Source organism: Talaromyces marneffei, chromosome 6 (genome assembly GCF_009556855.1).
Source record: "Talaromyces marneffei chromosome 6, complete sequence".
NCBI classification, from domain to species: domain Eukaryota; kingdom Fungi; phylum Ascomycota; class Eurotiomycetes; order Eurotiales; family Trichocomaceae; genus Talaromyces; species Talaromyces marneffei.
In genome coordinates this window covers 3,149,333-3,172,941 of record NC_072353.1, presented here as the reverse complement: position 1 = coordinate 3,172,941, position 23,609 = coordinate 3,149,333, and the positions used below count along the sequence as shown (strand labels likewise).

Below are 23,609 nucleotides of genomic sequence, written 5' to 3'. Positions count from 1 at the left end.
GAGAAGGATCATAAATTCCAGGGCAAATTCTTTATATCCGGGTTAGTCATCTAATAGTACTGTCATTTGTAGACTAGATAACTAATTAGTCAAACTTGCTGAGTTACAGAGTGCGAGCGTTCTTCTCTTCAAGCTTCCTCTTCACGAAATCATCAAGAGCGTCTCTCTCTTCCGTACTGAGTAGGTTTAATCTGTCCTCCAGATTACCATCCCCAAAGAACCGGCGGTCAATCTTGGCCCAATACACCATATCAAAAGCCCAGCTCCTTCGTGCAGCATAACACACCCAAAAATCCCCATTCTGCCAGCTTTTCAGCATATGTTGTGACAGGCGATCGCCTTCAGTCAGTATTTCCCGTTCAATTAGGTTATTCTCTCTCTTCTGTAGTTCCTGTAAGAAGACGGAAAGACGCTTTTCATAAGTTTGCGCCCATTCCTCAAGACCTCCTTTCCAGTATTCTGGGCGCTCTAGAAGTAACCAGCACGGTGGGCTGTGAACAAATTCCACGGGAGCGGCATAGGAGTATTCCCAATCAATGGCTCCCACCGATCCGAAACCGCACTGAGAGTTTGCAAGCACATTGGCGGGTCGAAAATCGTCACAGAAGAGTTTAAATGGACCTTGATCATAGGAACATAACCGATTTTCCTGCGCTAACTTCCGAAACAAACATCTAGCTAGATATTTGCGTCTACATTCCTCTGCTGATTCGATTGCATTGCGCTGCATAGATAAGTGGATCATGTGCATATCTGCAAGCGCCAGGAAGTATGCAGAAGCAGTTCTAAAATTTGTCTGCGGCAGTTGTTCTGGAAAAACGCCTCCAAGTTGAACAAGTTCGTTCATATTTAAAGTGAGAGGCCGGTATGCGGCTGTCCACTCGTCATCAAATTCGTCATCTTCCTGGTTTGCGATGGAACCAATCTCATTGAATGATTTCCTGGCGAGCTGGAGCAGGATATCCGCCAGATCACCGTACACTGATCGTAGTCGATCTTCTGGAATATTTGGATCCAGAACACACCGCTCATCATCCGGCAGACCTGGGGTATTGAGTGCGTCAACAAGATCAGAGTCGTTCTCGATATATTCCATGACAATGAACGGGCCGAGTCCAGCTGGACTGCCTTCAGTCATGCCATAATGAAGGACATGAGGGATACGTATACTGGTATGCCGCTCAATAAATCGCATTACGGACACTTCTCTTTGCACCTTCTCTTCCGGAAACATAGAAATCCCAGGGATTGGAAAGCGAATGATAGCAGAACCACCATCCAAAAACTTCATGCGGAACATTATATTAAAAGAACCTTTCTGTGGGTTGAAAAGTTCTTCTGCTGGACCACCTCTGTGCCGGATAATGAACCCCCCAATCTCTCGAAAAACTTTTTCATTAAAGAGATTATCTCTCCAGCTTCTGGAAACATTGTCGCTTTTTTCCCATGCAAGATCATCAAATTTCATTCGCCGTTCTATGACAATTGGGTCATCGCGAGTAGACTGCATGGTTGATAAGATGAGTCAGAATCCTGCTAGATAGGTTTTCTGTTTGGTATACGTAACATGAATTGACGGTGGCCAGGGTTAGTACATGTTGTTTATAATATTTCCCAGAAAGTACCCGCATTTGCTCGTGATCTCACAAGCGAAGTGGAGCCAGGTAACCCAGCCTAGCGCTAGGTTGAGTCGGGTAATATCGCGCTAAGATTGCCTCCAATGACTCTATTTTTAAGCACCACTTTGTTGCTTAGAATGTAAATCACATTAAGCGCCTTCTACTTTTAGATCATAACTACTGCCTACGACAAAAGCTCTTTAACGCCAATCAACTAGATTCCGAGTACCGAATTTGAGACCGGACTTAATCATCCTGCTAGTGTTCCAAATTGAAGCAATTAGGTCGCAGGCAGAAAACAGACTGGCTATGCAGCGTATCTTGAACTTACCGCTCTGAAGAAACTAGAGTCCTCGTCAGTAACAGGTGGCTATGTTTGCCTTACGTAGAGATTAAGATATAAAAGAAGTGATTTTTTCCTTTCATGTTCCCATAAATCAGAATTCCTGTACCCATTGAACGCACAAGAGTAGGCTGTCCCGCTGTTGAGTCATCTATTTTCCAGTCTAACATTCTTTCTCAAGGAGACTACAATATATCATCATCATCTATCAAAGATACAGAATCTATTCGATCTTACAAACTCTACCGAATGTGAGCTGAGGTGTCCTTACATTGAAGTATAACTCCCTAACATTTCACAGAAAATATGTCGCGCCAAGAGACCGAGTTCAATATGAACATTTCGAAGGCGACCGCAGACGCAATGGATCGCCAGGGTAGAGCGTCTCAGGAGAAACACGGCCAGGGACCTGCAAGCAAAAGCCTTGGCGAGTACAAGATTCCCGGGCCCAAGGACGAGGACTTGATGGAGAAGGCTGGAAAGGAATCTCAAGAAGCTCGCAAAAAATGATAGTGATTTCCGCAGATCTCAGGAGGGATTTCTAGGGCCTGAACCAGCGTCAATCGATATGTATTAATTTCTTAGTAGAGACTTCGTTATTTCGGAGGAGTTGCATCGGTAGTACTATGTAAGGTTTGAGGAATGCCACAGATTCCCAGGTGATTCGTCACCTTACACCATGGTTTTAACGAATCATGCGCGAACACGACTCAATCTGCAGTACACCCCTGAACATGTCATTCAATCAAATGTTACCTTGAAATTGTTGCCTAGCAGAATAGAGCGATATTATCTAATCATCTACTCTCCAACACCCAGTTATCTATAAAGTTATTGCAACTCATTACGCACACCGAACTATTCAGACCATCCGACAATAGCGATAGCATATATCACTTCTTTCTGTGATGAACGACCAGCGAGGCTCCTAGCAAACACAACATGACGCTGGGACCGTATCTTGATTATAACGGTTTGGATTACGAGTGCAGAATCTGCGAAAGATCCTTTAACCATGAAGCTGCCCTTTACGACCATTGCAGACACACTAACCGCCATTCCTGGTGTGAGAGGTGCTTCCGGGTGTTTATCAATGGTTCTGCCAAGGATGCACATCTTCGAGAATCTAACGCGCATCATATCTGTACTGCTTGTCGTCGGTCACAGGACTTCGAAAATGATGAAGATCTTAAAGATCACTTGGTGGAGTCGCATCATTATTGCGCAGAATGTGCAATATACTGCAATTCCAAGGACCAACTTGAGCTTCATGATGTTGAGAAGCACCATCTTTGCACTAAGTGTGGCAAGTACTTTGCAAACAAGAATAGTCTACAATTGGTATAGTTATACCACACGTTTTGAGACACGCAATGATGCTCAGAGCTGGCATTACTGACGAAATAATAGCATCAACAGAAACATCAGCCTCGAAACATAGAATGCTACGGCTGCTATGACTCTTTCAAGACATTCTCTGGAATGTTGATACATCTTGAATCCGGGAATTGCGCATCAGAGGCAACTGGAGAGGAAATTGACGACATTGCACATCAATGTTTTCAGAGTAAACAGTATATAGACGACACTCTTGAAAATGGGGATTGGACATACATATGTCCCAGTTGTGACAAAGCATTTTTCAAGCTTTCAGCGCTTTACCAGCATGTCGAGGATGTTACTTGCTGTTCCCCATTGACCAAGGGAAATGGGTGTCTAGCGAAGCTGGAACGCTTTATTGCTCGCAGTCTTGAGTAGTGTTCTTCACTGTCATTGGTAGGGATCGGTTCTCCCATAAATTGATTTTACAACATAACGTTAAGAAAAATAAGACTTTGCTATTGATCATGCCAGGGATGCTGGCAATCATTGTCTTTTATTGTCAATACTAGTTATGGATTGAGGGACTATGTATGTAATTAACTATCCCCGCGTAGTCGGATCAGCATTTCATCATCCAATAATTAGCCGCCGCGCCACTGTTCAGCAGACATACCATAATCCACCTGCTTCGATTGGTTAGTTAGATGAAAACCGGGGAATGACTCGGCTGTCTGTTTCTGAGCTCTAACTAACTACCTTATTGGTCATTCAAAACAGGCGAATGACTCAGCCTTGTGTTCAAGATTCATCGATAAGAGTATTCATTCGATTGGCAGAAATAGTATCCACGCCAGGCAATTCTGGAACCACGCCATCCTGCGGCCCCACTTTCTGGAGAAGCAATCTCCCTCATTGTGAAGTCTGTGTTTTCTTACTGCGTTTGCTTGCATTTCCTCCCAAGCTGGAGGTCAAACCCAAGATCTTTGTTATTCTAAGCTTCATGTTTCGCCTTTATCGCGACAGTAGGCGGCATTGGGTTTTATCGGGTTGTTGCGCTTCGCGCCGAGAGACAGTTCTAAATCGGGATTAGCGTATTAGTCAGATTCTCTACAAGGCTGACATATCACGTGCTTCCATCGTCGTCGCACGATCTACGATCCACGGCATGTTCCGTAGCCATGACACATATGATAATGTTGGTTTAGCTATAATCCGTATCACGAAGCATAGATTAGGGAGCAAGGGCGGTCCAACAGCCCTACGTGGTGAGCCTGCTTATAAGCATAAATATTCAATTATAAACGACTGACTCCCCGAAACCGTAGGGGCATGGGGGTGCCTAGTGAGCTATATACGAGGTTGCTCCGGGGGCGCTAGGGATATAGTAATCCCGCTCCGTACGTACATGTCGGTTCTGCGCCGGGGGTGTAGAAGCGCCGAATCATGAGATCAATATTCCGACAGATAATTTAAAAAAAAAAAGGTATAATCTTTCGCAATTCGTATAGCTGGTCGGTCCTGGAATGCATACCTTTAGTTCTCTTCCCCTTGAGATTCGTTACATAGTTTGGGAGTACACATGGCCACCACCGATGGTGATCGAGCCGATGTTTTATCGACATGACAACGGGGCGGATGATTCTAACGGGGAGGATGATTCCAGCGACGACGAAGAGGAGACCGATGATGGCCAACGTGTTATCATCTTGCACCCGGTTGGATCATTATCGACATTTTCTGAAAATAGTCTCCGTATTAGGGGATTGACGACATACCCGCTTGAAGAATTCCAGCCACCGATAGCGCTATCGGTGTGTCAAGAATCTAGAAAGTTCACGTTACGGCACTATCACCATCTTCACCACCAGGGCTTCCCATCTCATAATTTTTACTTCCACCCCAAGCGCGATATTCTCTAGCTTAGTGACAATCGGGCCCACGATCATCTGCCGACGCTACGACATTCCTACGGCGACTTAATATTAAGGTGTACCAACATTCTTGTTGACCGTTCCAGTTGGGATGACGAAAAGCTGCGAGATGATACACTGCGGTCATTAAAGCTGCTGAGTGCTATAGAATGTATTTTGATCCTAGATCATACTGTTCGCTTGGTTGAAGAGGATGATAGCACTTATCTGGTCCCGGATAGTGACAAGATAATCGCGCGAGCGAACCGCTATCGAACCGAATATGAACACCTTGTCAAGTCTTTGGAAAAGCAGAACGAGGTGGAAGGACAAGATAAACGATGTGGCAATTCCCGTCGCATTTTGTGCGTCGACTGTGACGGTGATTTGTATTGACTTCTACATTATTCTTCTTCTGGCTCGGTGATGATACAGAAGACGAGGACGCCATGAGTCCAGAGGTGAAAGTGTGGGTAGAAATGTGGGAGAGCAGAGTTTATGCCGGACTCCAAGACATGACATTTGAATATTAACCTTATATATCTGCCATAGTAAGTTGAACTATTGGACTAAGCTTCATGTTAGAGGGAAATGGAAGTATGAGATGTCTTGCCTGTACGTCGTAACACATCTGTGCGGTATGTCACGCGCACATACCACACTGATAACAAACCTCGTCGAGATGCATTACTACCCAATTTTCACTTAGCACAAGCCCAAGAATGAATCACAGCTGGCCCTTTTCGTTGTCCCCGTCACAATTCTGATTGCTTGGTGGATCCATATTGACGAAATGAGTCTACAATTCGATCCATTCACTATCGTATCATTGTTTATTACCATGGTCGTTCTCGGATATGTCGTCCAAGAGGGGAAAAGCAATTGATGAGTAGATTCGCAATGTCTGAATGTTTGTTTTTCCGGCTTGATTAATCTATTGTGTCTTACGACTAATCATAAACCTCATGTCCAGGCTTACTGGCGCCCTTTTGATAAAAATCTATATTATTATTGCGATTGCGTCATGGTGGACTCAATAACTATTACAAGTTCGGAAGGAGCGAAGTTGAAAGTACCATTATGAGTGAAGGAATAAACATGCTTATATTGAGTGCATATTATAACCTGTTACCCGATTGATAGACTTAGTTTGCTACTTTGCTGAGAAACCAGATTTCATTTGAGACGATGATCTCTTGAAGCTCTAATCGGCTATTATTTCTAATTCACCTAATGGTACGAATCCATTGAGAGTTCCATACCCGGTTAGACCTGATGGATACCTAGCTAAGTTGCAGGTAACAGGAGCACACACAAACAGTTGCCAGTCCGAATGCATCATCAACCTCAGCGAAGATAGAATATCTAGCCCAGCATATATCAGTGGTCCTCGAGAGCTCATTGATTGATATGCAATGATTGATCTCAACAACAACATTAGTATTAGTATCGATAATCAGGATGCTGTTATATTCAGTAATTTTACTACTTCCTCATGCCCGTACTGAGAAGCCCAGTGTAGTGGTGTTCGACCATCCTTATCTCCACAGTCTGGATCGGCGCCTTTATCAAGTAGTAATTTGACTGCTGTCTCATGTCCGTGCTGAGCAGCCAAATGTAGTGCTGTCAGACCATTATCATCTTTTGGGCTTGGGTCAGCGTCATTCTCAAGAAGTAGCTCCATTATTGTTTCATTCTTGGACCAGGAAGCCCAGTGTAACGGTGTCTGACCGCTCTCATCTTTAGGGCCCGGATCCGCGCCTTTGTCGAGCAGTAGTTTTACTATTGCCTCATAACCTTCATAAACAGCCCAATGTAGCAATGACCGACCATACCTACCCCAAAGTCTCGGAGTAGCACCCTTCTCAAGTAGTATCTTTACTATTTCCTCTTGCTTATACCGAGCTGCCAAATGTAGCGGTGTCCAACCGCCATCATCTTTAGGTCCTGGATTAGCTCCTATATCAAGCAGTATCTTTGCTATTACCTTGCGACCGCTCTGAGAAGCCCAGTGTAGTGGTGTTCGACCATCCTTATCTCTATAGTCTGGATCAGCGCCTTTGTCAAGTAGTAATTTCACTACTACCTCATGCTCGTACTGAGAAGCCCAATGTAATGGTGTTCGACCATTATCATCTCTAGGTTCTAAGTTGGTGCCTTCGTCAAGTAATAATTTGACTATTGCCTCATGCCCGTACTAAGAAACCATGTGTAGTGGTGTTCGATTATCTTTATCTCCACAGTCTGGATTGGCGCCTTTGTCAAGTAGTAATTTCACTGCTGTCTCATGTCCATGCCGAGAAGCCCTATGCAGTGGTGTTTGACCATCGTTATCTCTTAAACCTAGATTGGCATCTTTATTAAGTAGTAATTTAACTATTACCTCATGCCCATGCCGAGAAGCTCAGTGTAGTGGTGTTCGACCATTATCATCTCCAAAGTCTGGATCGGCGCCTTTGTCAAGTAGTAATTTGACTATTGTCTCATACCCATGCTGAAAAGCCCTGTGTAGTGATGTTCGACCATTATTATCTCCACAGTCTGGATCAGCGCCTTTGTCAAGTAATAATTTGACTATTGCCTCATGCCCATGCCGAGAAGCCCAGTGTAGTGGTGTTCGACCATTATCATCTCCACAGTCTGGATCGGCGCCTTTGTCAAGTAGTAATTTAGCTGTTGCCTCATGCCCGTGCTGAAAAGCCCAGTGTAGTGGTGTTTGACCATCCTTATCTCCACAGTCTGGATCGGCGCCTTTGTCAAGTAGTAATTTAGCTGTTGCCTCATGCCCGTGCTGAAAAGCCCAGTGTAGTGGTGTTCGACCATTATCATCTCCACAGTCTGGATCGGCGCCTTTGTCAAGTAGTAATTTAGCTGTTGCCTCATGCCCGTGCTGAAAAGCCCAGTGTAGTGGTGTTTGACCATTATCATCTCCACAGTCTGGATCGGCGCCTTCGTCAAGTAGTAATTCCACTGCCGCCTCATGCCCGTGCTGAGAAGCCCAGTGTACTGGTATTTGACCATCCTTATCTCCACAGTCTGGATCGGCGCCTTTGTCAAGTAGTAATTTGGCTATTGCCGTATTCCCATACTGAGAAACCCACAATAATGGTGTCCGACCATTCTTATCTCTAGGGCCTGGATCTGCACCTTTATCGAGTAAGAGTTCCACCATCACCCTATGCCTGTGCCGGGCAGCCCAATGTAGAGGAGTCCGACCACCACCATCGTTTGGGCCTGGGTCAACGCAACTCTTAAGAAGCAGCTCTACTATCGCCTCATTCCTGGACCAAGCAGCCCAGTGTAGTGGCATTTGGTCGCCGTCATCCTTCGACTCTGGGTCATGTTGCCTTTTGAGTAAGTCTGTCATCGGCTCTACTAATCCGAAGTATGCCGCTACATGCAACCCCTTGACATTCGTTGGAGCTCTATGAGCATAGCCGGAGTAGCGTCTGGATATTATTATCGCCTGGGCACAGGCGGATACCTTCATCTCACTCTCAAGAACAGTCAGTATTAGTTGTTTAGTACCTTCCATCAAAGATCTTGGGGCATGGTATCCCCAGTTCTGCGCTGCGTAGTCATATAAAACATTAGACTGTAGTCTGGCTTCATACTCTTCAATTGTTTGACAGGGACCTGTTTCAAAGACATCAAATAACAGGTAGGTAACACATCTCTGCGTAATATCTACCTGAACATTGGGAAACCATAAACACCAGTTTCGGGTAAAGTATTCCTGTGTTGTATGGTGAACAAGTCGGATGGTATGGCTCTTTTCATCAACAACTACTAGGCCAGCACACACAGAGACCATGTCTTCGATTTCCGGGATATTCTCTTTGTCAACTTCACGTCCGCCATCCTCAATAGCTAGAGCATGTTGGAGCTCCGAAGTCCTCAGTGGCCTCCTGGCAAAGGTGATCCACGATAATACCTGTCTAGCAAGCTCCCGGAATTCTACTGCCTGGGTATTAATTCGCTCCATAGCTTGCTCGTAGGCGTGATCCAATGCTTTGGATTTCATGTCGCCATCTGACGTTCTTGATTCTATCTCCAAATCTTTCAATGCAAGACGTATCGCTTTACTCGTTGTTTTATATGCTAGAGAATCGACGTAGAGCTGCGCAAGGAGAAACCTGAGTATCATTAACGAAGGCAGTTCATGATAAGGGGGGAATTCCTACATTCCGTCAACAGCCTTGGCGATTACACTCTTTATCTCCCCCTGGAGAGAAAGATCCTTTGAAATCAGCGATCGGAAATTGTGCAGTCTATCATCGAGGTATTTCTGTACGTCTTCGTCATTGGCACGGATCTCGAGTATGGGACTATTGTGGAAACTGCTTTCAATCTCATGGATGAAGCGTGAAGTCGCGAAAAGATTTGCTCCTGTCTTCCGTTGAAAGCGGAGCATCTCTAATACGAGCCGTGTTCGGCATTCGTTAGAAACTTGACATTCGTCTAGTGCATCCACAATAACAAAGGTCCTTGAATAAGAAGTAGCAACCTTATTTAGCGCCCCTAAGATTTCCTCTGATGAAGGGCGCGTCCGTTTTGGTTTATGATGGTCGTAAAGCTCCCTCACAGTATTTGGCATAAAGGATTGTTCCTGAACTAGCTGCTTTAATAGACTTAGCACTAAATCAGTGAACTTTTGCTCGTCTTGTCGCTTAAAATTACAATACAGGTATGCAATTCCGACGGCACCGTCATTTCGGAATGTGTTGTGGAGGTAGTGAATGACCATGGACGTGATCATTGTCTTGCCTGCTCCTGGCATTCCCGGACAGAAAAGTGTCTGGTTGCTTTGCTTGAGCCACTGCTGGAATTCATGTGATTTCAACAGCCACTCCCCGGTTCCTTTCTGCCATTTGGAAATAAAGTCACTCTGCTGAGCAGCGTAGTCTACCGGAGAAAGCCAATCAATGATGGCTTGACGGTCTTGATTGTCTTCATGTTGCCTCATCATTTCGATAGTATAATGGATATCTTGAACAGAAGTTCGGATTTGTTTCACGTCCTCCTCAACTAAGCCATGTCAACTTGGCTCTCATGTGATTTTCTCCGTAAACTGACCTGAAGAGAGTACATCAAGAATAGTTTTCTCAGCCTCCACTCTCGATGGGGGGATGCTGTAAAGGAGGTACTTTGCATAAGCAGCTGCAGCCATTGCAGCATACCCTTGCCACTCTTTGTTCTTGTGAGAGTCTGAGTAGTCACAGATGCCCCGTATAACAAGACATGGAAAATGGTTCATCAAGCCTGCTGCTTCCATCTCAAAACATAGGACATCTTTCTCTGCTGCAAGTCGATCACGAATCAAAGCATTCTTCATCACCTGGTTTGCCGACGCAATCAAGCCATAATGAATAGCCGGGTTATCGTCTTCATCGCTTCGGTCGCATCGTACAACCAACTTCAATTCGTCATCTCCACACACCACTTCACAATTCCTTTCATCATTATGGGGATGGACAACGTGTGACTGATATAATCGATCGCTACTAAGATCTGGTCGCTTGTATTTTTTTCGTAACTTCGGCCGCCTTTCAAGCACGCTCTTAATCGCTTCGTCAAGCTGATGTCCTTCCATCTCATACTTAGCTTTAATGTCACCCATTTCGGCTCTAAGCAGACTGGGGGGTTGCTTCAAGAATCCTGTGGTCCGAAATTCCTGATCCTGTATGGTTTTCCCAAAGTCGTACTGAAATAAACCACCCTTTCCATTGTGGGGTGCACTGATCACAACGTCGCCGAGCCGGATATCGTGCTTTTTACTTGGGGCACCTCCTCCGATGCCAACCATCAGGCCAATCCTGATATTGGAAAAGCTTCGCACCATATCTCGCGCGACACCGGCAGCAGCTGCTATCCCGTACTCCCCCTCTGGCAGCTGAGTGATCACCACGTTATGTTTCCCCATCTCACCCAGCGTAAATGTTGTTATCGTTTGCAGATCCATACTCCAGGATTTCATGCTCTCTATTGAGAAAGGCTTTTGCAGCAACATATTCCGAAGTGATGGCGCAGATCCACCCGACAGTATATTTGGAGGAGTCACCCATTTCTGGTCGCCGCGGGCCTTCGATGCACACAACGGTCTGTGTCTTCACAATGGAGAAGTTGTATCCAGATCAAATGGTACTGGCCGTTCGGTTCAAACGAATACATAATCGATATCTTGATGACAAGTGGATTGATAAGGCTACTGGAAATGAGATGATGAAAGATCTTTTCAACAGTTCAGCCTTGAGGCTCTTCATTTGACCCCGCGTGCCACGTCACACTATCACATTCTATGCATCCAATCATAATCTATACTTCGTATAGTAAGGCAGATTACCTTGTTGGAAAACCTATTCTCATTAATTCACATGAAATCGAATCTTCTTACGAATAACGCACAATTAAATGCTGTACAAGCAGGTCGGCCGCTGGTGAGTATACACAGTACTCATACGCACCCCCTATTCGCTGGTGTTTTCATCGTTTCTCGTTTCTTCCCCTTCTTGAGATTCCAACGTGTGACTGGGTCTGGAGATAATAAGAGTGTAATATAACAAGGTGCGACAGATACCATGACTCTTGACCAAGTCGCAAAAACGGGTGCTATCTAGCTGTTAGGCCATATAGAGCATAACTTCTGGGAAGGTTTCGTACCTTGAGAAGCTCCTTGGGGGATATTCTAAGTGGAATTTTCATAAATCGATCAGCCGCTAGACCTAACATGTGGACAAGCTTCACGTTGCTAGGGAAATCCAGAAGGGTAGCTAAACCCCATCCCCGGTCCTTGACATGTCCGTGAGGTTCACCAAGTTCGGGTGACAGGTTTGCTGTACCAGATGATGTCCCCGTCGAGAAGAATAAGAGGTTATTCTTTGAACCAACGGTGGCTGCGAGGGGAGATCGCCTATCCTCATTCCACAGTATCCCTCTCTGTCCATGTCTAGGAACCGAACGAAGATGGTATCCGTCCGCGAGAATGGGAACCTTTCCCAAGAGCCGAACAGACGTTGGCTTGTCGACCGTTTATCCGTGATTTCCTCGCATTCATCATCCTGAAAAGCAATCGATGAATCACTGGCCATGTTTCAATTGAGGTTAGCTTTGCCGGCAGATGGCAGGACAGATTGAGTATTAGCAAGGGGAGATGCATGATTTATATATTTCAAGAGCAGCGGCCATCCTCGAAGATCACGAACAGGGATGTGACTCAGACAGTATTATTGCCTTTGCTCTTCTTGCAAACTATATGACTGGGTAGTCTGTTTGATAGCTGGAATAAGATTAAGTCTGATCGAAACAACGTCATGAAGATGTCTTGACAGCCAACGGAGTGGTTGTTAAGGTCACAAGATCTTGACTAAGCTGAACATTCGAGGCTGGTTAATTAACTATTTCTCCTTAGTCACTTTCATAGGATAGGAAGCCATTCCGGAGCTAAGCCAATAACCTCCCTAGTCGTTTGAAAACAAGCAGATGACTCAGCTCTATGTTCGAAAGTAACTAAATAACGATTTGATTGGCAGAGACTGTACCCGGAGCCTCTCTCTGTTGTAGGGTGGGTCCTGTCTGATTGAACACTACTACGTAGTTGCGTCAATTTAAAACTGGCGGATGACTCCGCCGCCCGTTCAACCTTCGACGCAAATACTGCACAAGGTTGGCCAGGAACAAGTTGGCTGTATCCAATAGAAGAACTGTAGCTACACTTGAAGTGGACCAAGAAACACACTCCAATGCCGAAACGGTGGGGCGACGCAAACACTCAGCTTGTTTAGTAGATAATTTTTGTGGTCAATGCTGACGACCGTTGGTATCAAAGTGAGGGAAGCTGCACTATGGTCCGATCGAGGAGTTTTCACTGATGTTCCTCAAGCGGCTGCAAATATGGTAAGGACGAATGACTAGCTCAGGCAGAACGTGACACATCTGATAATCACATTGAATCAGATCCATCGCTATAGTTGCCACTAATCCAATCACTCCAAATTCTGTAGTCCACGGGCCACTCAAGAGTCTCAACTAAGTGTGAGATCCGGCTTGCGAAAGGAACGAGAGAATCATCATGATTGGACAGCTCTGTGGTGGTACCCTCTTCCAAATTTAAAAGCGCCAGTAATTTGCTGTACCCGCAATCAAAGTCAGTTGTGATGGATACTTTTTCCAAGCAGGAGATGTTGATTGGAAACAAAAAAGGAAGGAAAGTGATTGAATCCTTCGTCAAACTCATGGACCTCAGATGTGGAAGCTGGACTCTGGGGTGACGTCCGTCCGGGTGAATGACACAAGAGAACAGGTCGATTTCTTCGATGTGTTGTCCCAGGTTTTGGAGGAAGCTCAATTCGATATTGGAAATCGTGAAACAAACCTTCTTTACTGTCTGAGACGACCCCAAAAGCGTTAGGCCCTCGCCTGCGTACTCTTCTAATTCGAAAGATAATAGCCGGGGTAGCGTCGTGAGGTCTATCAAAATAGAAGAGCTACCGATGTTCTCGCAGTAAATTGACAAGTCACGAAGAGCGGGCAAGCTTGGCATCGTCCAAGTGCAAGTCGCGTCCATGATAAGGCGTTCCAACGATTGAAAGGAGCAAGAGGGCCAGAGGCGGGAGGATAAATCCGGCGCGGAACACATGTTAGGCTCTGAGATTCTGTAGTCTGTGTCCATATCAATTCTTCAAAAAGTCAGCATCAACACGAGCCATGTAGAATTCTATAGCAGTTATATATAATGGGATAGGAGTCACCGTACACACAACACTTCAAGTTTGGGATTCGTCCCAATAAGTCAAGTAAACTCGTCGAACTCGTGCATGAAGATGTGGATAGATACAGGTCTCGTATATGCGATAACTCCCTCAACAATACATCAATTATTGTCCTCACGGGCAGTCTCCTGAAGTTCAAGGATATGGGGACGTTCTTCTGGAACTTGATGAATGTCTCCCGGAAAAGTAGTCGAACTGCGTGAGCTCGCAGAGTTTGGGAAGTGTGATAGAGTGCCCATAAGTCGGATTTCGATATCTCCTAAACCATCAGTATGGAGTATGTCTGTGTGAAGAGAGGCCTTATACGCTTTCAAATACTAGCTGCAACACTTCAGCTGGAAGGTCCAATAACCTTCGTTGTGTGGTCCCCATTGTTCATGCCTAATGATGTGGTCGGTCGAAACAATCCAGGTATCTCATGAAGCATGTATCTGTAACGCCGAATGAAACATCTTTAGACAGTGCGACGATCGCAGATAAAAACAGGTGCGTGCAGATTCAGGCACAGAATTTTCTAATAGGCCTAGGGTAGGGGGCTGTGGGGCTGTGGGGCTGTCGGCCTCCACAGAGAGGTGAGTAAACTCCATGGATTCGCAGGAGGAAACTACTCTATCGCCACTGGGCATTGTCATAGATCTCCCACGCAGCGAATTAAGTTAAGGCCGCATAAAGCCCACAACCAACGGGCTCGGCATGAGATAAAATCAGCATGAACAGAAGGAAGCAGCTGTGAGATATCCACGAGGATAAGCAGCTCAAGATGATCCTGCAGCTAGAGTCCCAAACTCTCTTCTGGTTCCTACAGGCGGATGACTAAGCTTCATGTTTCCAGGGACAGGCGAATGACAGCGATCTCCTTTGATAGAACGACCAAGTTTCAAACAAGTACATACTTCTTCGCACTACCTCATTAGTCGTTTGGAACAAGCGGATGACTCAGCTCTATGTTCAAGGTTTAGTTATAGGAGGATGACTAAGCTTTATGTTTCTCGAACAGGTAGTTAAACGACTCAGCAATCTGATTGTGATAGGACGGTGAGGCCCTTGCTATAGAACTCTGCGTCCTAGGAAGCCGTTCATAGGATCAGATGAATCATAGACGCCTATGACACCTGGTAAACGCATCCCAAGGTGGTATGCATTCTAGATAGTCTATCTCTTGACCGCGAGCGGCTTGGGTAAGAATTTCTATAATTGAGTATTTCCTAGAAAAGTGCGGTGACCATATGGCTAGATTAGCCATACGTCGTAGTGGGACACTAGTCGAGAGCCTCATGCCCTGATCCGCCGGAAAGACAACTCTACATGTCTGTGAGGGCCGAATGGATGTAGACATAAAGCAGTGGACCGTAGGCGGGAGCGTTAAAGCCATGGACGACGGGACATGGACACATGAACCCGTCCTGATCGCCCACTGGGCCATATGGCCCGGGCCATAGAGCCCAGCCAGCCCACTGGCTCCCGCCGTGACTCCCCAGTGGCCATGGAGTCAAATGAGCCGTCGAGATGCGGTCTCGTGGCTGAGGCTTCCATACGGCCTCGCATGATGGAGTCACATTGCCGCCGAAGCAGCGAACACTAACGACGTCTGAAGCCTATGAACGCTGCCGCCGCCTGTTCCATGGCTTTGTTGACAGTCCGGTCTTCGGGAAAGATCAGAAACACGGATTGGCTACCATCCTGTCGAGCCGACTGAAGACATTGTGAAGGCATCAGCATACGCAGCCGCGCATCTCGGAGCTGTGCATGATATGCTTCTACAAAGCGTTTTGCTTCGCGCTCGCAGCGAAGGGGATCAGACGGATTGGCAACGACTCTCTTCCGCTCCGTCCACCGAGTCCCAGTCCAGACCCGGAAGATGACCAGATCATCGGACGGCTCGTGAGGATTGGCAACAATGGGTGGCCGCTGTTCTCGAATCTTATTGGCGGCTTTCCTCCTGCGTTCGACACTACCATTAGGAGGCGGGGGAACTGGAAGCGCGTTGGACGCGTTCTCGATCGGCGCCGGCTCAGTCAGAGGAATGGCCGGCAGTGGCGGATCTCCCGGGGCAATGGTAGGTTGATCTGAAGTCGTCAGCTGCATATCGATCTGCGTGAGAGGTCGATCTCGGTCTCCTTGGCCTTTTTCGATTGGACGCCGATACGGACCCTGGCGAGCAGGCCGAGCAAATTGTTTTCGCCCAGCCTTCAGAGGTTGGCTTGGTGGGCTTGTTGATCGAAGTCTCTGGTTTGCTCCACCACCACCAGTAGCAGCAGGAGGAGCATGATTGCCTTCAAGTGGAGCGATCTCACCGTTGTTGTTGTCATTGAAGAGATCGTCCCCGCTCTGAGTCTGAGTGAAGTCATTTTCGAATTCCTGGGCTGCTCGCGGAGTATTTTCTGCCCGCTGCTTGGCTTCCCGTCGACGTCGTGCTTCCTCGGCGATTCTCTTGTCTCTCGGAACTTTTCGACGAGATTCTCTGTCGTCAGTCAGTACTTCTGGTCTTGCGGCTTACAGGTCTTCATGAGGATGTTCGGGTGGAGGATTCCCAATTTCAACTCCCTGGTTCCCTTCCACCAGGCTTTCAGACTCACGCAACCGAGCAATCAATTCTGGCATCGAAGGCAGAGGAGGATTGGCAGGATCGGCAACGGCCGAGTCAGAGACGGCTGGAGGCTCTGCTGATTGGGCCACTGCTTGTGCCCTCTCTTCCGCCACCACCGCTTCAGGTGGGCTCTGCCCTGTGAGATCCTCGGTTGGAGGCAGTTTCTCAGCTCCAAGGTTTGCACCGGGAGTGAACTGATGCCCTTGCTTCATATCTACTTGTGTGAGACGATGGGCTTTTCCGCCGCGATGTCTTTGTGCAGCCTGTCGTCTGGCTTTCGCCGATCGATTGAGCCCTAAGAGTCGGGAAGGTCGAGCAGCCCTGTGCTGTCTTGATGAGCGGAGTGTGGAGGGAAGCCCTGAGAGTCAGGAACGTCGAGCAGACCTGTGCTGTCTTGGTGAGCGGAGTGTGGAGGGAAGCCCTGAGAGTCGGGAACGTCGAGCAGCCCTATGCTGTCTTGATGAGCGGAGTGTGGAGGGAGGTTCTACAAGACGGTCATCTTCTTGTCGAATTAGAGCCTCACCGTCAGCCACTTCTCGCGGTGATGTATTTGCTTCTGTGGGGGTGTTCAACCTGGCATTGTCCGTGGGATGTTCCGGAATACGCCCAGGAGACGGCTCGTGGATGATTATCTCTGGAGTCACATTATGGTCCTCTATTTCTGTCTCGTGCGGGTCTTCCCCAATGTTGGTGGGCTCATGACTCTCCTCCACTGGACTTTCGGGCTCGTGCACTCTACCGAGGAACTCTGGCACAGAAGGTAGAGGGGACGTTTGGGGAAGATCAGCATGATCTGCAACGACCGATTCTGAGATGACTGGACCCTCTTCTAACTGCGCAAGCGTTTGAGCCCTCTCTTCCGCTATAACCTCTTCGAGTGGACTTTGGATTGGAAGGTCCGCATGGGAGGTGAGCTTATGCCCCTGTTTTATATTTACTTGCGTCAGACGACGGTTCTTACCGCCGAGGCGGGTCTGTGCTGCAGCCTGTCGTCTGGATATGACCGTCCGCTTGTGTCCTAAGGGTCGGGATCGTCGTCGCACAGCCCTATGCTGGTTTAAAGCACTGAGAACGGATCGACGATCTTCTATAAGATGACCTGACGGCAGTTCGCCAAGGTGGTCAGGCTCCTGTCGAGTTAAGGACTCATTTTCGTCTATCTCTCCTAGTGTATTCGCTTCTATGAAGTCGTGTGGCCCGGAATTGTCCTCGGTATCATCGATAACGAGCTCTGGCACCATTATATCATCAGGAGTATCTGCCGCTTGAGAATCTTTCTCAAGCGCGGCTTCGATTTCAATCGGTTCCGCTACCGATGGGTCAACTGGCGTCTGGTTAGCGGTGAGTGCGTTACCTCTCAGTTCCTCGATTATTGTGTCTTCCGGCTGTGTAGATTCATGCTCATTCCCAGCGTCGATTTCCACTTCCGTGATATTTCCGGAAGACCCGCGACTTGATTCCCCATGGTTTTGGTCTACAGAATGGGGTCTGGCGGCCTGTCCGCCTTCATGTCCACCACTGGACATTCGTTGACGGCGAGACTCTCTCTGCCGTCGCCGAGTCTCCCGCTCTTGCCGCCGCCGCTGTCGCCGTTCCCGCCGCTCCTCGCGTCTCCTATTCCGACGCTGCGTGTCAGGTCTGTCAATCACATGATCCGAGATCCCCGTCATCTGGCGGTCGTCTGACGGATTGTTTTCTTCAGGGACGAACAGCGGCGACGGAGGCGGATGAGGGGAGCTATGGGGCGTTGAATAGTCTTCGTCAATTGGGGTTGGCGGAGTCTCAGACGGTCGACCAAAGAAAGCGAAATATACACATCTTCTCACATAGAGTGCGGAAACGGACTCATCCGATGGTTGGCTCTCCATCTGATCAAGGAAGAGAAAGTTTTGCTCTTGTTCGTGAGTCTCGAGGCTGGGTTTCCCGCATCGACTCTGTCTGGGGATGGTGGAAAAAGGAGCTGAGGCGCGACGGTCTCGAATCTCGACAGGAACGGCCTCGTTAAAACATGCCACGATCTGATTGACAAGCGTATCGATAGAATCGTATCAATACTGATCACGGTCACGCGCCTTTAGAAGCGCTTCCAGCGCAAGCCGGCGATCTGGCGAGTCGTCTATGAGACGTCGGATCTGCGGTGAGTCGAATCCTAGTTGAAGGGCTAGGAATGCCATTCGGTGCACGACTCCGTCGTTGGCTTCTCGGAACTTGGTTTTGGCATGTCGCTTCTTTTTCTGACGTGCTTTCGGCATCTGGAGGTAGTGTCGAAAGGCAAAGAGCCAGAGTTGTCGATATCCACTCTCTCTGCCTTCTTCCACCGTCCTGGAACATAATCGGAATTCCGTCTCGGACACTTGCGTTTGATAGCGACCGCGACCATGTCTCGCGGGGTTGTAGATCTGCTTCATGGCGGACTGCATGGTGCGCTTGCGCATGGCCGCGAGGTCGACTAATCGTCCAAGGCAGCTCGATGTGACCTCGAGGTAAGAAAGGTCCTTGAAAAAAGTGTGAAGCGATGGTACAATCTCACCGCGACGGCGTAAAACCCTCCAGATAGACTTACATTCTACTTGGCTGAATTTTAGGAATGCTTCACCACTGAGCACGAGGCCTTTAACTTTGGTCCGGTCCAACCCTCCTGGAACCAGAAGCTAGAGCTTCTCCACAGTTATACAATCAATCTTCTCCATCCGAGATCGGTCATGTTCAACTAGTGATGACCAGAAGTCCTTGATAAAACAGAGGTAGTGAATAATTTCCTGATTAGATTAGCAACAGTCTTATAGCGCCGAGGGAATACGAACCTCATCACATTTCATGGCAATGACCTGAGGAAGGTTGCCAATACTCATCCTATTCCAAAGACCTAGAATTGGCAGCAACGAGTCAAAAGCTGAGCGGATCGAACTATTTTCCCGCTGTGACAGTTGTCGTATCTGCTTTTATTTATTTTCTATTAGCCGAGACAGCCATCACTCTTCGAAGCGAGCACTAGCTTCATACTAATACTGACGGACTTTGCGATATACTTCGCCATCGGTCGGTGTCGCTTCATTAGCATATTCATCCGTTAATTCCGTCTCAAGCTCCTGACTGATGTCTCGTCGAGAGTCAGACCCCAGTAACTATAAACGAGGAATCGAGACCCACCGTCTAAATATAGATTAACTATCCACCACCAGTCATAAGGTGCCAAGAACTCCCTTCCCGCTCTCAACCGGTGCTGTCTGTATAGGCACGTCACCTGTCCAATCGGAAACTCGACGGCGATGTAGCGATCTAGCTGCTGACTCATTAAAGAGTTGGCGTTTACCTCACTGCCACTCAGGGCACTTATAAGGTGTTCCCTCGAGATGGTCGCCACGACATGATTTAGCAATGATAATCGGTCGCAATCTTCACTGTCAAAGATACGCCGCAGCCTCTCCACATTGTCCGGTTTGTACTCGGAAGGTAGAGAGATTTGGCTGATATTAATCTTTACTATGCCCTGAAATTTAAGACGTCGTTCTCTTACCAACTATAGCTCTGTATTGCTAAACATAGAACGATCCATGTCGGAGCAGGGGTGGTTGACGTATAGCACTCAATCAATATACGATCGAGAAATTGTGAGAGACGATGGTTAGGTTGGCGTGTTGGGGGTATTTATAATTTCATTGACAGCGACGGATGCGAAATAAGCAGATGAGTCATGATACTGTTTCTACCCCTCCCTGTTTTGAAGCCCTTCCTTCCCCTTTCCTATCTATTATAAGGTTTCAGGTAGAAATTTTACGTCTTTCCTGTCCGGTTCAGCGTACGTAACGAAGGGCTATCCATAGTTATTTGGTTTATGTCTATGATTTCGTTGACAGCGATGGATGCGAAACAAGCAGATGCGTCAGGACGCTATTTCTACGCCACCCTATTGTGAAACCCACAGTTTTCGTTTCTTGTTTATTGTAAGGTTTTATATAAATACCCCTTCTCCCCTGTTCGAGCCACCCTGTGTAATGAAGGTCTTTCCGTTGCAGTTGGTTGTGTGTCTATAATGTCGGACAACGTATCTCAGAGTCTTACTGTTGGTGCTTCTAATAGTGCCTCAGTAAAATCCTCGCATCAACCCCTTAACGGGCTTGCGGAAACACGAGCGGACAGCGGAAAGACCACAGGAAAAAACTCTCCTACTAAGCTAACTGGTAGTCCTAAGAGATTGAGACTGCCAATGGCCGTGCTTCAAGCTAAAGCCGAACATGAGTTGCGTGGCTGGAAAGATTCGCCCTAGAAACACTACAACCATATATTCAACTGTGACCTCGCTGGTGACGTTTCTATAGCTACCGCTCGTACCCATCCGTCAGAGTTAAGGGCCATACAGACACTTAAGAAAGAAGATTCCGAAGATATATTGGAGAAGTTCCGTACAATTCGACATGAGAATATCCTACTCGTTCGAGAATACTTCACACATGAAGATTCTATATATATGGTGTTTGACGATCTCCCGGTGACTCTGGATCACTTGGTGGCTTGTGATTATTACCCTCGTGACACTCAAGTCTTATCCGCGCTAGCACAGGTAACACCACGAGCCCTGATCATGGATATAGACCACTAAATATATCTGAAGATTCTCAGCGGCCTATCCTTTCTCCACGCATGTGGATATAACCACCAGGCTCTTATTTGCTCCAACATCCTGCTGGGGATGGATGGTACGATCCAGATCGGTAAGAGCACCTCAATATGCGGGAAGAAAGAGCTGACCAACTTCTCAGCGGCATTAGATTACTGTGTGAAGGGACCTCCGGACCAGGCCAAGTCAATCAATGCCGTCGCATCAATAGCCACACTGCTCATGTAAAAATATACCAAGTCAAACGGCGCTAAGGGAATCGATAATGTAGATCGCTGGTCTATGGACTCCCTGGCTTTTCAATTTCTCCTAAAGACAGATACAGCTGAATCTGTCGATGAATTGAAAGATGTATGTTCAGATCAAACCAATGACAGGCAACGGAGTATCTAATAATTGTACAGTATATCCTTAAGACCGCAAAATTCTCAAAAGATTATTTGGCGGGATTGGCTCGATTCGCACTGATTTCTGCACGCACTTTCTACTCTATTAGTTCCCAGATGTGAATAGCTGATTTTAGGCTTCGCGAATACTCCGTGTGTCCTATTTTTCTATTGTATGAACGGTCGCAAATTCTACTATATCTAAAGGATGTACCATACCTCTACTCGTCATAAGTCATTCTATCTTTGATAAAAATAATATTTCCTCTATATGGTAGCTACGTTATCCGGTATACTAACTTTGTCTAGTAAGCACTCAGTTTCAAATACATAAGCTTGAACTGGGTGACGACGTCATCAACTTGTTCCCGATGTGGGTCTAGCCGCTGCGCTATAACTTGCACAGTCGATCGTGTTTTTAAAACAGGAACATGTGGGTCTAGCAGTTGCGCTAGAACCTGCACGGTCGATCGTGTTTTGAAACAGGAACATAATGACGTCATGGCATTGTCTATCTCGACTGGTAAACTAATGAACACTTTAGGTTAAGAAACATTACCCCATAATCACTGTGCGATAACCTCAGACGGCCGATAGTCCACTTCCTGCATAGTAACTTTCTTACCAAGGTATCGACAAACAACAGACTTCAAATGATCTCTCAATCGGTTTGAGACGGAAGCTTTATAACGATGTTAGTATTCCGATCAGTTATCGACTTTATGAAAGACGTACTCAGTATCAGAATCTCCCCAGTCCGTTCTGGAGTGTTAGGGATTCTCTCTATATAGTCATCTGCCACTTCGGTGGATATGATTTTGTTGTAGTCAGGCTTCCTATGATATCGGAAAGCACGACCGTGTTCTCCGAAGGATTCTCCGTTATTGTGGGCTGATTCAGTATAGATCGATACTTCAAATATCTTCCAGTCGTTAGACGCGACCCCCAAAGGACCTGGTATGACTTATATAGCCGTTGGTAAGACTGTCGTCTTTGAGAAGATCATTAAGTAGAGGCTGCGCTTCAACAACCATATCTATATCGATTAGCTCAGGGCGTGTGTATAAATGGTCATTGCTTACCTAGGGTGTCAACTTCCCACACGAGATGCAGACGGCGGATTTGACCTATCAATATGTTATAGCTATAGAGAAGCTGTTTGAGATAGGGAACCACGCCGGTAATACCAGCATTGCTAGCCACAGTAACGACAGTCTTATACTGACTTAAGGAGTGGCTAATCCCAAATAGACCTATTAGGAACGCACAGAACGAAGCAGATCCACTGGCAGTGGTGCGTTGTTGCAAAGTTGCAGTGAATCCTCGACGGACCTGGACAAATAATTCTAGCGTGGTCTGCTTCTCTAGTGACCAAGAGGTAACTACGAAGGGGTGTGATTGCATCCAAGAACCGAGGCTCACCGAGGGCATCTATAAGTGAATACACTGACCGGCGCCAATGCCAAGAGGCCTACCCAGAGTAACACAAATCTTTATGATACGCCCGGTATCGTTTTCCAGTTCCCTACCAGAGCCTTCCTTGTTCCTAGCGATTAGTGGCTGAATCGGTCTGCAGGTAATTATTGCACGTGGCTTTGGCCAGGATGAGAGGAAGTTGTTCTAGTATAGAAACATTCTAACCTGGTAGACAGTAATCAAGTAGAGGATAGACAACGGAATGTAGAGATACAGTCGTAGGAAGACGGAACCCAAGGACAAGTGGCGCCAAATAGAATAGAAGAATAGGATTGCAAGGGCTTGATGAGTTCGCAAGAATATTTCATAGATCCGCTTCTTGAGGACAGGAAAAGTAGATATAATAATCATTGCTAACGATACGGCGCCCTAAATAGAAGTTAGCCTTAATATCTGGATAGCAAGGGAACCTGCCTACAATAATTGCAAAGAGGATCTCCCCTTGTTTAGGGTCGACATCTTGCTGAATTGTCAACACATGAGTCGTCATTAAAGCATAAGTCATCCACCCAGCTGCACGGTGTATCCATTGGTAGGCCTCTAGGGAAATTCCAAGGATATCTGCTAGGACACTCGGGT

At 46.9% G+C, this 23,609-nt stretch overlaps 8 protein-coding genes across 8 annotated transcripts; 2 read left to right on the top strand and 6 right to left on the bottom strand.

Moving 5' to 3' along the window:
* Positions 1-103: 103 nt before the first annotated feature.
* EYB26_008647 (uncharacterized protein) lies at positions 104-1,510 on the bottom strand (the record flags this gene model as incomplete). Its single annotated transcript, XM_054267898.1, has 1 exon — positions 104-1,510. The coding sequence occupies one exon, from the start codon at positions 1,508-1,510 to the stop codon at positions 104-106; it is 1,407 nt and encodes a 468-aa protein (XP_054123873.1).
* A 1,394-nt stretch (positions 1,511-2,904) lies between these two features.
* Positions 2,905-3,720, top strand: EYB26_008646 (uncharacterized protein; the record flags this gene model as incomplete). Its single annotated transcript, XM_054267897.1, has 2 exons — positions 2,905-3,303; positions 3,373-3,720. 2 exons carry the CDS (start codon positions 2,905-2,907, stop codon positions 3,718-3,720), a joined length of 747 nt encoding a protein of 248 aa, XP_054123872.1.
* Positions 3,721-6,651: 2,931 nt separating this feature from the next.
* On the bottom strand, positions 6,652-7,325 carry EYB26_008645 (uncharacterized protein; the record flags this gene model as incomplete). Its single annotated transcript, XM_054267896.1, has 2 exons — positions 6,652-7,241; positions 7,295-7,325. 2 exons carry the CDS (start codon positions 7,323-7,325, stop codon positions 6,652-6,654), a joined length of 621 nt encoding a protein of 206 aa, XP_054123871.1.
* Positions 7,326-7,599: 274 nt separating this feature from the next.
* On the bottom strand, positions 7,600-11,205 carry EYB26_008644 (uncharacterized protein; the record flags this gene model as incomplete). The annotated part of the gene is made up of 3 exons (XM_054267895.1): positions 7,600-9,331; positions 9,380-10,223; positions 10,272-11,205. 3 exons carry the CDS (start codon positions 11,203-11,205, stop codon positions 7,600-7,602), a joined length of 3,510 nt encoding a protein of 1,169 aa, XP_054123870.1.
* Positions 11,206-15,541: 4,336 nt separating this feature from the next.
* On the bottom strand, positions 15,542-18,418 carry EYB26_008643 (uncharacterized protein; the record flags this gene model as incomplete). The annotated part of the gene is made up of 3 exons (XM_054267894.1): positions 15,542-16,422; positions 16,540-16,871; positions 16,935-18,418. 3 exons carry the CDS (start codon positions 18,416-18,418, stop codon positions 15,542-15,544), a joined length of 2,697 nt encoding a protein of 898 aa, XP_054123869.1.
* Positions 18,419-18,598: 180 nt separating this feature from the next.
* Positions 18,599-18,985, bottom strand: EYB26_008642 (uncharacterized protein; the record flags this gene model as incomplete). The annotated part of the gene is made up of 1 exon (XM_054267893.1): positions 18,599-18,985. One exon carries the CDS (start codon positions 18,983-18,985, stop codon positions 18,599-18,601), a length of 387 nt encoding a protein of 128 aa, XP_054123868.1.
* A 1,598-nt stretch (positions 18,986-20,583) lies between these two features.
* On the top strand, positions 20,584-21,396 carry EYB26_008641 (uncharacterized protein; the record flags this gene model as incomplete). The annotated part of the gene is made up of 4 exons (XM_054267892.1): positions 20,584-20,731; positions 20,870-21,111; positions 21,163-21,262; positions 21,311-21,396. 4 exons carry the CDS (start codon positions 20,584-20,586, stop codon positions 21,394-21,396), a joined length of 576 nt encoding a protein of 191 aa, XP_054123867.1.
* A 724-nt stretch (positions 21,397-22,120) lies between these two features.
* EYB26_008640 (uncharacterized protein) lies at positions 22,121-23,520 on the bottom strand (the record flags this gene model as incomplete). The annotated part of the gene is made up of 6 exons (XM_054267891.1): positions 22,121-22,236; positions 22,290-22,390; positions 22,509-22,590; positions 22,637-22,886; positions 23,196-23,399; positions 23,449-23,520. The coding sequence occupies 6 exons, from the start codon at positions 23,518-23,520 to the stop codon at positions 22,121-22,123; spliced, it is 825 nt and encodes a 274-aa protein (XP_054123866.1).
* Between the last annotated feature and the right edge of the window lie 89 nt (positions 23,521-23,609).